Source organism: Bombyx mori, chromosome 14 (genome assembly GCF_030269925.1).
Source record: "Bombyx mori chromosome 14, ASM3026992v2".
Classification (NCBI taxonomy): domain Eukaryota; kingdom Metazoa; phylum Arthropoda; class Insecta; order Lepidoptera; family Bombycidae; genus Bombyx; species Bombyx mori.
The window spans coordinates 10,989,869-11,003,119 of NC_085120.1; the positions used below are offsets into that span (position 1 = coordinate 10,989,869).

Below are 13,251 nucleotides of genomic sequence, written 5' to 3' on the forward strand. Positions count from 1 at the left end.
AGATTTTATCTCGGGAGATGAAGATAGCACCTAGAATCATGTCGCGTATTTTAAAAGATGACTTAGGACTTGCAGCCTATAAGAGATGTACTGGTCATTTCTTAACTGATAATTTAAAAGAGAATAGAGTGGTGAAATCGAAACAACTACTGGAGCGGTACGCAAAGGGAGGTCATAGAAAATTTTTGTTTAGGGATGAGAAAATTTTTACAATTGAGCAACATTTTAACAAACAAAATAGCCGTATTTATGCTTACAGCTCTAAGGAAGCTTCCCAATTAGTCGACAGAGTGCAACGTGGGCACTATCCGACTTCAGTGATGGTTTGGTGGGGTATTAGCTGTGAAGGAGTGACTGGGCCATACTTTTGTGAAAAATATATCAAAACATCGGCACAAGTGTATCAAGACCATTCTTGAGAAGGTAGTGGAGCCCCTTAACAACACCATGTTCAATAATCAAGAATGGTCCTTCCAGCAAGACTCGGCGCCAGGTCATAAAGCTCGGTCTACGCAGTCTTGGTTGGAAACGAACGTTTCGGACTTCATCAGAGCTGAAGACTGGCCGTCGTCTAGTCCCGATCTTAATCCGCTGGATTATGATTTATGGTCAGATTTAGAGAGTACGGTTTGCTCTAAACGCCATGATAATTTGGAGTCCCTAAAATAATCCGTACGATTGGCAGTGAAAAATTTTCCCATGGAAAGAGTGCGTGCTTCTATTGATAACTGGCCTCAATGTTTAAAGGACTGTATTGCAGCCAATGGAGACCACTTTGAATAAGCTTTTTGTACTTTAAATTGTTTTATATTTATGTATTAAACTAACACACTGTAAAAGTAATAAATGTTATTTGCCATAGATTTTTTTTTTGTTTTCCTTTCTAACAGTATTTATGGCCAGACTAAGTATATGTGTGTATTTTATTTCCTACCTAAGCTGATGGTCTAGAGAAACCATATCAGCGTAACCTTAACTAATAGGTGGGCTCACGGGGCTCAAACCTGACGATGTTGCTAACACGAACCCTAGCAAGAGCCGTGCTTCGCAGAATCTACCACCTGATCGGAAACGCGACCCACTGAGAAGATCCGGTGAGAAACTCAGTGGGCTGTGTCTGTGGGTTAATTTACTCGCCGAGCCCTTCGTCGCACGCAAGCGACGGGTTCAACGAGAATGATGACTGGGTAAATATATGAAAATATACATAAGCTTCCAACTCCTAAATAACCTAATAACGCACCCTCTTAAAGGTAAAATATCGGAAAAAATGGAAAAATTCCGTGCTTTTTAAATTGCGGATTTCCTTATAAAAGGTCATCCTTTATTTTTAACGGTCATCCCTATCGGCGAAGAAATTTCCTAAAATCTCTTTTTAGTGAATGCTTTGAACACAAATGCCATTATCTGCCGATATTTTAAGTTTGGATCTAATGTGGATATGGACGTTTCAAATAATCTACAGCTTCCGTGGGAAAAGACAACTAAGATGTCCTTCGACATTTAAATATTTTGTAGTAACTACCGTCTAATTTCCATTAAAAAAATCTTCATCTTGATTTATGATTATTTAATGAGAGCGGAATATTTAAATGAAAATGTAATATGACGTTAATTAATAATAAAATCGAGATTAAGCCGTAAAATTAAATTCAATTATGTTTACGACTCGCAAAGCCTGAAGAAAATACTTTATTCCTAGATTCCTATTTTATAGGAACATAATAAAATAAATGTGAACCTGAACATCTTGAAATTTATACAATATACTTATACTTACAACATATTTTAACTCATAATGCATAATCACGTTAAAATTCACCGAGAATTTAATGATTACATTCATCAAGTTCTGAAGGCCTGTAATTATTTTGATTACTGTTCGCGTGCGTGCGATTGTTGTATATTGGATAGCCGCCTTGTTTTAAAGGTTCTCAAACTTTTTGTTTTTCAAAAGAGCCGATTTATGATATTTACAGGTCGTCGCTCGTAGAACGTATTCCGCGAAATAACACTATACATATTTTAATACATATTTTCTCACGAGTCCTATTATATATTATACTAGTGACCCGCCCTCGCTTCGCTTAGGGTACTGTAATTTATTATTGATGAGTCCTGCGATGTTACCCGCGGTTATGGTCGTACCGTGGATGACTCGCAGGGCGAAGCTAGTTAAAAAAAAGCCTACGTTATTCTTTATATCATCAGCTACCTATCAGTGAAAGTCCTGTCAAAATCGGTCCAGCCGTTCCAGAGATTAGCCGGAACAAACAAACAGAGAGACAGACAAACATTTAAAAAAATGTTATTTTGTTGTACGTACCGTATATATATTCATATGCATGTAGTAAAAAAGCGGTTATTTCAATATTACAAACAGACACTCCAATTTTATTTATATGTATAGATAATAAATATACACACTATTACTACATTTAGAGTCGTCCGTGACCATAAAAACATAAATATTCGAAAAGTCGGAAATAACGTATTGATAATTAAAAAAAGCGAGATTAAAAGTAGTTTTATTTATCGCACCTTTAAAATTCTTCTTCTTTTTCTCCACCTTATCCCACTAGGTGGGGTCGGCACAGCTAATTTTTCTCTTCCATTCTCTTTTATCAGCCGTCATCTCAACACTCACTCCTCTCTCTCTTATATCGTCATTCACACACTCCATCCATGTCTTCTTCGGTCGACCTCTTCCCCCTCTAAAATTAAAGTGCCTTAATCCAAAATTTTTGTTTTTAGTAAAGGCCAAAAATGTTATTGAAGAATTGCAATTTCTTACTTTTTCGATATATATATATTTTATTGCCCTTGTAGGCAGACACGCAGTGGTTCCAGGTAGTATGGATGAACTCTACTCCGGTGGCGGGTGGTGGGATAGTAAAAACGAGATGATGGAATCATCTCTAACAATTATACAGAGCACTCCCCGTGGAACATACGGTACAAAATACAGATAAAAACGAAGTCCCTCCACAGACCCAGAGGTTCCAAAAAATATTAAAAAAAAACAATAAAGGTTTCTCTTTATTACAATATTATAAAAGTAGTAGTAGTAAACTAGGTACTGATTATTTTTAAATGAGAAGCGACTAAGTAACTGTATTATAATCACGTAATCTATTATTTAAAACTAATAGATGATTAAATTCGAATAATAATTAATCCAAGCATTTGTCTGATTTATTATTAACGAATACGATTTTTCAGTTGAATAGCGTTATAAGACGTTAAAAAACAGATCACTCTACGAAGATAAAACCGAGTTTTTTATTAATATGTTTTTTGCATTACAAAAAAATCCATGCTGTTTTAAAAATAAACGAGTGTTTTATTATGTTCTTGAGATTTATAATGTTTCCACTGTTTTTTTTCCTTAGATTATTTCTACTCTTAATATACTCTAACTTGAGGAAAAATGTTGAATTGAAACATCTTTTACGGCATGTATACTTAATAGTAGTATTTCCTTCGTCCATTCAGCTTCATCAACTCGTCCACCGAGCAAACGACTTAAGGCACTATTTTTTTTCCGTACCTATGCTGATAGGCTTGAGAGGCTATTTCAGCGTTACCCTAGAGTGTAGGTGAGCTCTCGGGTTCTCAAACCGGGAGTGTTGCTAGCACTGGCCCTAGCAAGAGCAGTGCTTCGCAGAATCTACCCCGGATCGGAAACGCGACCCACTGAGAAGATCCAGCGAGAAACTCAGTGGGCTGTGTCTGTGGGTTAGTTCGCTCGTCGAGCCCTTCGTCGCAAGCGACGGGTTCGACGAGGACGGTGCCCGGATCGACTACTGCGGGGCCACTAGTATAGAATAAAAATTCCTTACCTTTATGGAATCTGACTCCTTTGTAGTGTAAGGGTTTCCCGTAAACTCCAATGCCCTTCTCGCCCGTACAAAGCGCCCGGAAGTTCTCTGCGGTTTTCGGGACTACGTCACTCCTCAGTTCGATCACGATTCGTCCAGCTAATAAAATTATTTTCATTTTATTCATTTTCATCATCATTATTCTAAGTACTTTACTGGCTTGATAGCCTGATGGGAAGGCAATATACTTGAGACCTTAGAACTTATATCTCAAGGTGGGTGGCGCATTTACGTCGAAGATGTCTATGGGCTCCAGTAACCACTTAACACCAGGTGGGCTGTGAGCTTGTCCACACATCTAAGCAATAAAAAAAAACCACTTAACACCAGGTGGGCTGTGAGCTCGTCCACCCAAATAGCAATAAATAAATAAATAGGCAAAATGCGAAACCTACATTTATTGAATTTTATTTTTAATGCAAATGTTACTAAAATATGAAATAATTAAAAAACTACAGATTAATTAAATGCGTACTATTATATATTGCGTTTACGAATGATAGCCGTTGATCTAATGTAAATAAGACTTAAATCACATTTATCGCGATACCTCGATGCATTTTTAAAAGGTATCTAACATATTAGGTACATATATCTTCATCATTCTTTCGTCTAAATTCTAAATTTAGAATATGTTGTTATGCGCTCGACGCTCGATTTAATTTGTTTTACGAGACTCGCTTCATGAGAGTGCCATATTAATCGCACAAAAGTAGATGATGAGATGCTGTTAGACAAATACCACGACCGCTCTGAAACGAGCCATAAACGTTTAAGAACCAGATATCTTCGACAAAACTAACATTTATAAAATATTTTATTAAACTTTACAACTTTTTGTACCGTTCAATAGAAACAATAAAATAGAAACTGTAAGATGATACATTTAGTAGGTACGGCGGATTTTGAACAATGACGTCATTGTTGAGTATTATGAGCTATGTCTAGTATGAAAATAAAACTCGAATAATTTCCTTATTCATTTCATTAAATACATACCGGATATTAAGATTCTAATTGCCCTCATGATATTTGGATGTATACATATGTACATATTACTCTAAGGCGGTGATTCAAGACAAAGCGATGCACCGATATTTAAGTAGTTTTATATGTATGTATATGTTTTTTTCATATTTTTACTAGCTGACCCGGCAGACTTCGTAAATCGATAAATAAAAGACGTAAACTTTTGTATAAAATAAACTTAAAACAAACAAAAGTAATCCGTCCGACGTGGGCCACATCAAATGAAAAACAAAATTGTTATTTTTATTTAATACCCAGCATTTTTTTATTTATCTACCTTTTAAACCTTCTCTGGACTTCCACAAATAATTCAAGAACAAAATTAGCCAAATCGGTCCAGCCGTTCTCGAGTTTTACCGAGACTAACGAACAGCAATTCATTTATATATATATATATATATTACTAAGAAGTGAGTAGGATCTCGCGGTCAATATTTTATGGTTAAAACAGAACCTATAGCATCAAGAATGCCACTTCCCTCCTCGAACCATACGATTCCTCGTTCTTTTGTTAAAACACCTTTTCGGTTTTCGGTTAAAAATCTATTTCAACCGAAAACCGAATGATCTATTTGGACTCACTGTATTTCGTGCGGACTTAGATATTTAAGTGCAATTAGACTCCGCTTTAAAAATACATAATATATACATACTTCTATGTATAATAATAAGTAATATCAATTTTTACCGATTCCCCTACATAAAATTTCATTTACAATATTTCTATTTATTTATAATTACGGCGCGTCTGCAATTTCCAATTGACATAAATTTCTTTCAACAACTTTTAATCTTTCCAATTTAATAAGATTCCGTATTCCATTCACTCGACACAACAAATTGCATGATCTAGATTCGTCTTACACGTTCAATCTGGGAAATGTAAAACCCATTAGAAGTAAGTCTACGGTCTACGAAGATAGAATCCGCTTAGGCAGTTAGGCCAATGCTATTAATATGTTAATCAAGGCGAAAAAAAAAAACAAAAAACATAGGACTATCCTTAGATATGTTACCTAAGTACAGAAGCGTGAATTGTGTGCTTAGTGAGTTTTCTTTTTTTTTTTTAACTTCTCGTTCACGTAAAAGTTTCGGCTTCCCTTTGTTTGCCGCTAGGGGCGCTGTTCCAACTGCATACAAATTTGTGTTAACTTTTACGCTATCGAGAACGTTAAAAAACTCACACTAAGCACACTGTATAGTACTTCGCTTCATTCGCAAAGGTTGAACAATAACTGTGTAGCGATTGGCTATCCAAGAAAACAAGATTATTTAATAGATAGTAAAATCTCGTTTAGCTTTTATTATGTTATTTAATATTATAAATCTATTTAAGTTAAATGTTAATGTGTGTAGATTTTATCCAGTTGTGTGAACCTAATAAATAGTATCTCGTGGTATCTCGCACGGTAAATTTGCATAGACACAAGTTCTGAACATTAACATTAGGACCGTCGGTTTGCGAGCGAGCGAATGTTATTGCTCGGTACCCATAAAACTGCTGAATGTTTCGGTACATCAATTAGTTTTCAGAGATTTTAAAACCTTTATGTAAGTTCTTAGGCATTCTCAATCCTTTAATGTATCCTCGTTTTTACACACAAGCGGTTAATAACTATCATAACACACTTTGCAGGACTGGACGAGGCGAATCTATTTTGGTTATTACGAACATTTCATAGAGTTTAATGCTTATCCATAGTCACATTAGCTTTAGGCTATCGAGTTTCAATATTTATTTATTTATTTATAATTTATCATTATATTTATTTATTTTATTTTTTATCACAGTATAACTTGAATATCCATAAGTATTCTGCACCAACAGTGTAGTAGTCCTTGGTTTTGTTATATATTATGTTATAGCTTATACTGCACTGCTTTTTTTCTCCTGGAATCGATTGTGTTCATCGTTGGTTAAGTGTAAACATCATATCTTGACAGTACATATGGTATTGTAAGTAACCTAACGAGTAGGTTTGATAGATTTGACATGGTACCTTTTTGAGTTGTTTAGGTGGAATGGATGGACCGAACTAGTCAAGTCATAAGACAGTTGACGGTTGTTTACATAAGTGTACCAGGCTACCCACAAACCAAAGAGGGGATTGAACGTGGAGCGTACATCTGCTCACAACAATGATACTGAATGATGACCACGACCGCTCTGACAAGAGTGATACGACCAAGAAAAGAAGGTAGGTAGTCAAAAAATTGTGTAAGCTGTGTACTCGCATAAGACTGGATTCTCTACTGGTGGTAGGAGCTTTTGTGAGTCCGCACGGGTAGGTACCACCACCCTGTCTATTTCTGCCGTGAAGCAGTAATGCGTTTCGGTTTGAAGGGTGAGGCAGCCGTTGTAACTATACTTGAGACCTTAGAACTCATATCTCAAGGTGGGTGGCGAGGCATGGTGTGTAGATGTCTATGGGCTCCAGTAAAGACTTAACACCAGGTGGGCTGTCAGCTCGTCCACCCATCTAAACAATAAAAAAAAATCAATAATCCAACACGTGGTCGTTGATTATTTTACTAACAGAACGCTAATGTTTCTCTTGAGATGTTTTTTGAATTTTTGATGTAGATCAGCAGACGGTACAATGGCCTCATTCGCCTTGCGGTCGGGATCTCGTATTCGGAGCTCACATTCAGGTTGTAAGTTAATGAGATTGGGTACGTACCGCAAAGTTTTAATGTTAGGTACTAGGGTATCTATTCATAGAAAAATGACCAAGACTAGCAGCCCTTTCGCTCTGTGTTGAACCAATACCTTTAACGCTTTGACCGACGATTTCGTTTACGCTTCTTGCTTACAATGGTAATGGTACGGCACCTGAAGCACGAGATTGAAATTGGGAACCTTCTGTTACGCCGGCAATATCAAAAGAACTAGTGATATCGAGAACGCTCGAGAAGTGTAACGCCATCTATTACCAAATAAAGGAAACACATCGAAACGACTCGCCCTATCGGGAATGTTCTCGATGATTGTAAAGCTGTTGTGTCGACTATAAAAGCGTTTAGTAATTAGTAATCGGTTCTACTCGAAGCGAAACAGCGGACGGATCATTTGAAGCGAAGCCGAAGAAGTTAATTACGAAGCGATCTAAGTGTTAAATAGAGTTTTAATTTGTACTTCGGTGGAAATTGTATTTATCCCGAACCCCATCACGTAGCACTTCACTCGATTACGGTCTCCATACCGAAACGCCATGCTAGAAATATTAGGTACTAGCGATAATGCTGCATTAAATATTGCATCAATATACAAATGTAGATACTGCAGGTAACCTAAATATTTGTTGATAAACTTTATGTCAACAGTCAAACTTTATGATTATTTAAGAAGATAACGAAATAAGTATTTTTCTTTAGCAAAACTGTTACTATTATGTTGTTTCTTTTATATTTGTGCAAATATGATGAATTTCATACAATGCTAAGAGTATGTTTAAAGTAGTTTTCAATGTTTTCTATTCATTCTCAAAATTAAATTGAGATACCAGTATTTCCTTTATATTTACTAGCATAGTTGGATTATAGTTTAAGGTTTATCATCGGTAACAGCAGATACTTGTGTGGATCCTACTTCAGCTGCCACTTTCGCCAACCCTATAAGCAACCCTACTTTGGCTGCAAAACAGATGTATTGTATTGCGCCTTTATTAATTGCCTTTGTAGGGAGAAATGAGCCTACTGTCCACCTGATGAAATAGATCAATAAATGCCTGGTTTGTTTTATTGGTAGAGTCCTATTCCATTCTACACTTCCAATTTTAGATATTTGGGCTGCTTAGATATTTTCACTGCCTCTATATGCATATGAGCCGAGGTAAGTGAACAGTTCTGCTGAAGGAAATTAATCAAGCTAAGAGTTTAAACATAAAATTAGGACTAAGTCAGCTTGAAGAAATTTCCTAAAAAAGTACTATATACATACAAAATGGTGTGAAGTGGAATGGGTGATTGTCATCACTCTGATGTTTGTATGTGTCACCCCATTTGTGTATTGAACCAATATCTAAAAAATAGATGAAATGCAGACCAAGAGCTGTTGGATAATTTCAATCTTTCTAAGAGATTAGGAGTATCAAATAAAGCAATCACCACAAAGGCCAATAAAAGAATACCCTGAAGCTGTACCTTTTTGGCATGAGACATATTGTCTCTTTTATTTATAAACAATCCCTACCTACCCCAATAAGAATGATTTTTAAATGTATTAAAAAATAAACATACATGTATTCCAGTAACAATTTATTCATGAAATCTTTTTATGTATGAGTAATGTACTGTGTTCAACTTAAACTGACTTAGATATGTAAATTATAAGAATATAAAGGTTCAGAATAAAATAAACTATATTAAACTGTGAGATATCTATAAATTTTATCAAATAATTCCTGTATATATTTGTTTGAGATCACCATGCCCATTACTGCACATAGGTACCTCTGTTCTATTTTGTAAAAAAATTTCATTTGAATGGTGTCGACATTTTCACTTAATTTGAGACAAAACAGTAATTGTCATCACGAAACACGATTTTTTTGCTTCAAAACAAAATTTAATTTTATAATGCATTTTATTATTTTCAATGAAATGATCGATCTATAAATAGCGCTTTTATGATTGTAGCCTTTAACAAAATGTAGCAAACGAATTCCAGTTTCCGGCAAGTTGAACAAAGGTCAAAATAGCAGTAACAATGTTGCAAAAACTGCATAGCGCTGCATAATTGTATTCGGTAATTAAATAAAAAAATTGAAACTTAATGTAATAAAATATACGTCCTAAACATTCTTGGTTCTTATAGAAGATAAGTACTCTAGGAAGTAACTATTTACCTGATACTCCATCAATAGAGATGTCCAAATAAACAAAAGGATTCGTTTGTGATCGCCTGTCGGAACTCATTTCACAGCACTTGGATTGTAAAAACAAGTAAATACTGAATGCGTACAACTTTTTTCTTAAATTAGACCCTTCAATGCAATAAAATAGAGCACTCAAATTATTTTAAAACAGTAGAAACCAAAAAGTCAACTGCACCGGGCAAGCTGCGTGCGGCAAGCCAACAGATTAGGCATGTGAATTGTATCGGAGCATATCAATACACTGATATAAAAAAAATTGGTTAAGTTAGTGTAGGTATCTATCTATCGATTCAAAATCAAAATAAGTAGAAGATAAAAAATCAGATGGCAACATTCACGTCTACGGGCTCTACAACCTGTTAACACCAGGAAGACCGAAATCTAGTTCACACATCTACTAAAATATGTCTAGGATATGGAGACGCCAGCCTATGTATATACGTAGCGAATGGCGATGCGACCTCCGTGATATAGTAAGTCGACATGAACCAATCTGGACTGTTTTTGGCGGAAACGTGAGGAGTGAAGTTGTGTGATTTGTTTTATTTTGTCTATTTAGTGTATCTTCAGGTTTAAATATGTAATAACGGTGGTTTATTAACAGTTTAATATCTGTGAAAGTGCACAAATGTGAGAAAATGAAACAAAGCCACTGGATGTAATTTCTCGGGTTCACTGAAAAAGTCTCAGTAAAGGACCACCATTTTACTAAGATTATATTTCATCCCATATCATCTCATCTCATCTCATTTCTGTTAATTTCATCTAAGTTGATTAATGTCTCAAATTACTCATATTATCATTTTTCATAAAGATAAGATTAAAAATTAAAATAAGACTTGACCTAAAGGTCTTAGTTACCAGGTCATAAAATCCTTTAAAAAAATTACCCAATCTATATCCTAATCTATAACGTTGACGTACCAAAATCCGAAACTTACGTTTGTCATAAGATAATGTAAACTATTGTAAAGTGTAAAATTAATCTAAAATATAGCTTAAGGAACTGGTAAGTTACAAATAAACACATTTGAGATTAATGTTGTAACGATACATTTCAGTAAAATAGACACTAAATATTTCATTTTGGTGTCATATGTAAATTATAACTTCAAGAATGTATCACAGTATATTTTGATTTATTTCAGCTTCACCATGTCTTCTTCGGCTATATACATACTAGATGTCAAAGGTAAAGTTCTCATTTCGAGAAATTACCGTGGTGATGTTGATCTGGGTGTGATCGACAAATTCATGCCTTTACTGATGGAAAAGGAAGAAGAGGGAATGTTAACGCCTTTATTACAGACTAGTGAATGTACATTCGCCTATATCAAAACCAACAACTTGTACATTGTATCAACCACAAAGAAAAATGCTAATATTGCACTTGTGTTTGTATTCTTGTACAAAATTGTTGAAGTTATGACTGAGTACTTCAAAGAATTAGAGGAAGAAAGCATTCGAGACAACTTTGTGGTTATCTACGAGCTACTTGACGAACTCATAGACTTTGGATACCCTCAGACCACTGATAGCAAAATTCTACAAGAATACATCACCCAAGAAGGTCATAAACTTGAAATGCAGCCCAAAATACCCATGGCAGTTACCAATGCTGTGTCGTGGAGGTCCGAAGGCATAAAATATAGAAAGAATGAAGTCTTCTTAGATGTTATCGAGTCTGTAAATTTATTAGCCAACTCAAATGGTAATGTACTGAGGAGTGAGATTGTTGGAGCTATTAAAATGAGAGTGTACTTGTCTGGTATGCCAGAATTACGTTTAGGCTTAAACGATAAGGTCTTATTTGAAAGTACCGGCAGAGGAAAATCAAAGTCTGTGGAGTTAGAAGATGTGAAGTTCCATCAATGTGTTAGATTATCACGTTTTGAAAATGATAGGACCATCTCATTTATACCCCCTGATGGTGAATTTGAATTGATGTCATACCGACTCAACACTCATGTAAAACCTCTGATTTGGATAGAGTCTGTTATTGAGCGTCATGCTCATTCAAGAGTTGAATACATGATAAAGGCTAAGTCTCAGTTTAAGAGACGATCAACTGCGAATAACGTTGAAATCATTATACCCGTTCCTGCTGATGCTGATTCACCAAAATTCAAGACAACAATTGGTAGCGTTAAATATACACCAGAACAAAATGCGATCACATGGTCAATCAAATCATTTCCAGGAGGCAAGGAGTACTTAATGAGAGCTCATTTTGGTCTGCCTTCTGTTGAATGTGAGGAAGTTGATGGAAAGCCCCCAATTCAAGTAAAATTTGAAATACCGTATTTCACAACTTCTGGAATTCAAGTAAGATATCTGAAAATTATTGAAAAAAGTGGATACCAAGCCCTACCTTGGGTAAGGTACATTACTCAGAATGGTGATTATCAGTTAAGAACAAATTAAAAAGTACATTCCATTTGGAGCTTCAATAGAAATTGCATTAGCCATAAAAACTTCATCTATGCTAAAATAGTAATTCAAAACAACATTTAGTTAATTTGATAGGTTTGTATCATTATTGTTGATGAAGTCTGCTTCCAAACAGTCTCGACTAGCACTAGATAGGTCTGTGACTAATGTAAAAATAATGCTGACTTTAAAAAAGTTAAGCTGTAGAGCTCCATTAGATGTTATATGCACCTTTCAATTTCAGTTTAATAAAATTATATATTTTAATCATAGATATTTGTTTGTTTGAAGTTTTGCATTTTAATTGACTATATTATTGTAATAAATTAATAATAATACAATTTGTGGTTCATAATTTTCATCCTTTAGATTAAATTTCCTTAATATTATCTGAAACGATTGAAGTCCCTCTCATCGTGACCGCCACTAATTACCTATCCGACCTAGACAACGGTAACGCAAAGCTGCCATCGCCCAAAACATCGGATCCCCAGATCCATTCAGTGCTTTTAGACTCTTCAGTATCCGTCACCGTCTTCGTCGAGTTCGCTGAGTGAACTCACCATTAGCCGCAACCCACTAAGTTTCGCGCCGGATCTTTTCAGCGGATTGAAATACCGACCTGGCGGTAGATTCTGCGAAGTAGTACGAAGCACTGCTCTCGTTAAAGCCAGTGATAGCACATTCTGTCAGGTTAAGCCTTGTGAGTTCACCTACCAGTCATAACGTAGCTGGAATAGCCCTTAGGCTATCAGCGAATTCGTAAGGAAAAAAAAAGACCTACATGATTTTAATCGGTATAATGGCATAAGCATCACAATGTGAATGCATAATAATATGAAGCTACAGTTTATTTATTTTGTATAGGTAAAACTTTCATTGCAATGTCGACTTCCTACTTAACAGTTAACTTAACCTAGCGTGTTGTGAGATAGGATGGTTTTGAGTATATTTTTTTTTTAGAAATTAAAACGTTGCGTATCAAATATATCTGGATCTTTCAAATTGGAATGTGAAATAATCAATAAAATTCG

At 35.3% G+C, this 13,251-nt stretch overlaps 2 protein-coding genes across 2 annotated transcripts in view; one reads left to right on the forward strand and one right to left on the reverse strand.

The window, feature by feature from the left end:
- Window positions 1–10,025, reverse strand: part of LOC101741904 (peptidyl-prolyl cis-trans isomerase D) — a 49,454-nt gene extending 39,429 nt beyond the window's left edge. The window contains exons 1-2 of the mRNA XM_038015458.2: window positions 9,758–10,025; window positions 3,843–3,980 (exon numbers count right to left, since the gene is read on the reverse strand). Of these exons, the coding sequence (XP_037871386.1) occupies window positions 3,843–3,980; window positions 9,758–9,827 (208 nt within the window). The 5' untranslated portion in view covers window positions 9,828–10,025. The remainder of the gene's footprint in view (window positions 1–3,842; window positions 3,981–9,757) is intronic.
- A 638-nt stretch (window positions 10,026–10,663) lies between these two features.
- On the forward strand, window positions 10,664–12,558 carry LOC101737012 (AP-1 complex subunit mu-1). The gene is made up of 2 exons (XM_004923743.4): window positions 10,664–10,796; window positions 10,936–12,558. The coding sequence occupies exon 2, from the start codon at window positions 10,943–10,945 to the stop codon at window positions 12,209–12,211; it is 1,269 nt and encodes a 422-aa protein (XP_004923800.1). The 5' UTR covers window positions 10,664–10,796; window positions 10,936–10,942; the 3' UTR covers window positions 12,212–12,558.
- Window positions 12,559–13,251: the final 693 nt, after the last annotated feature.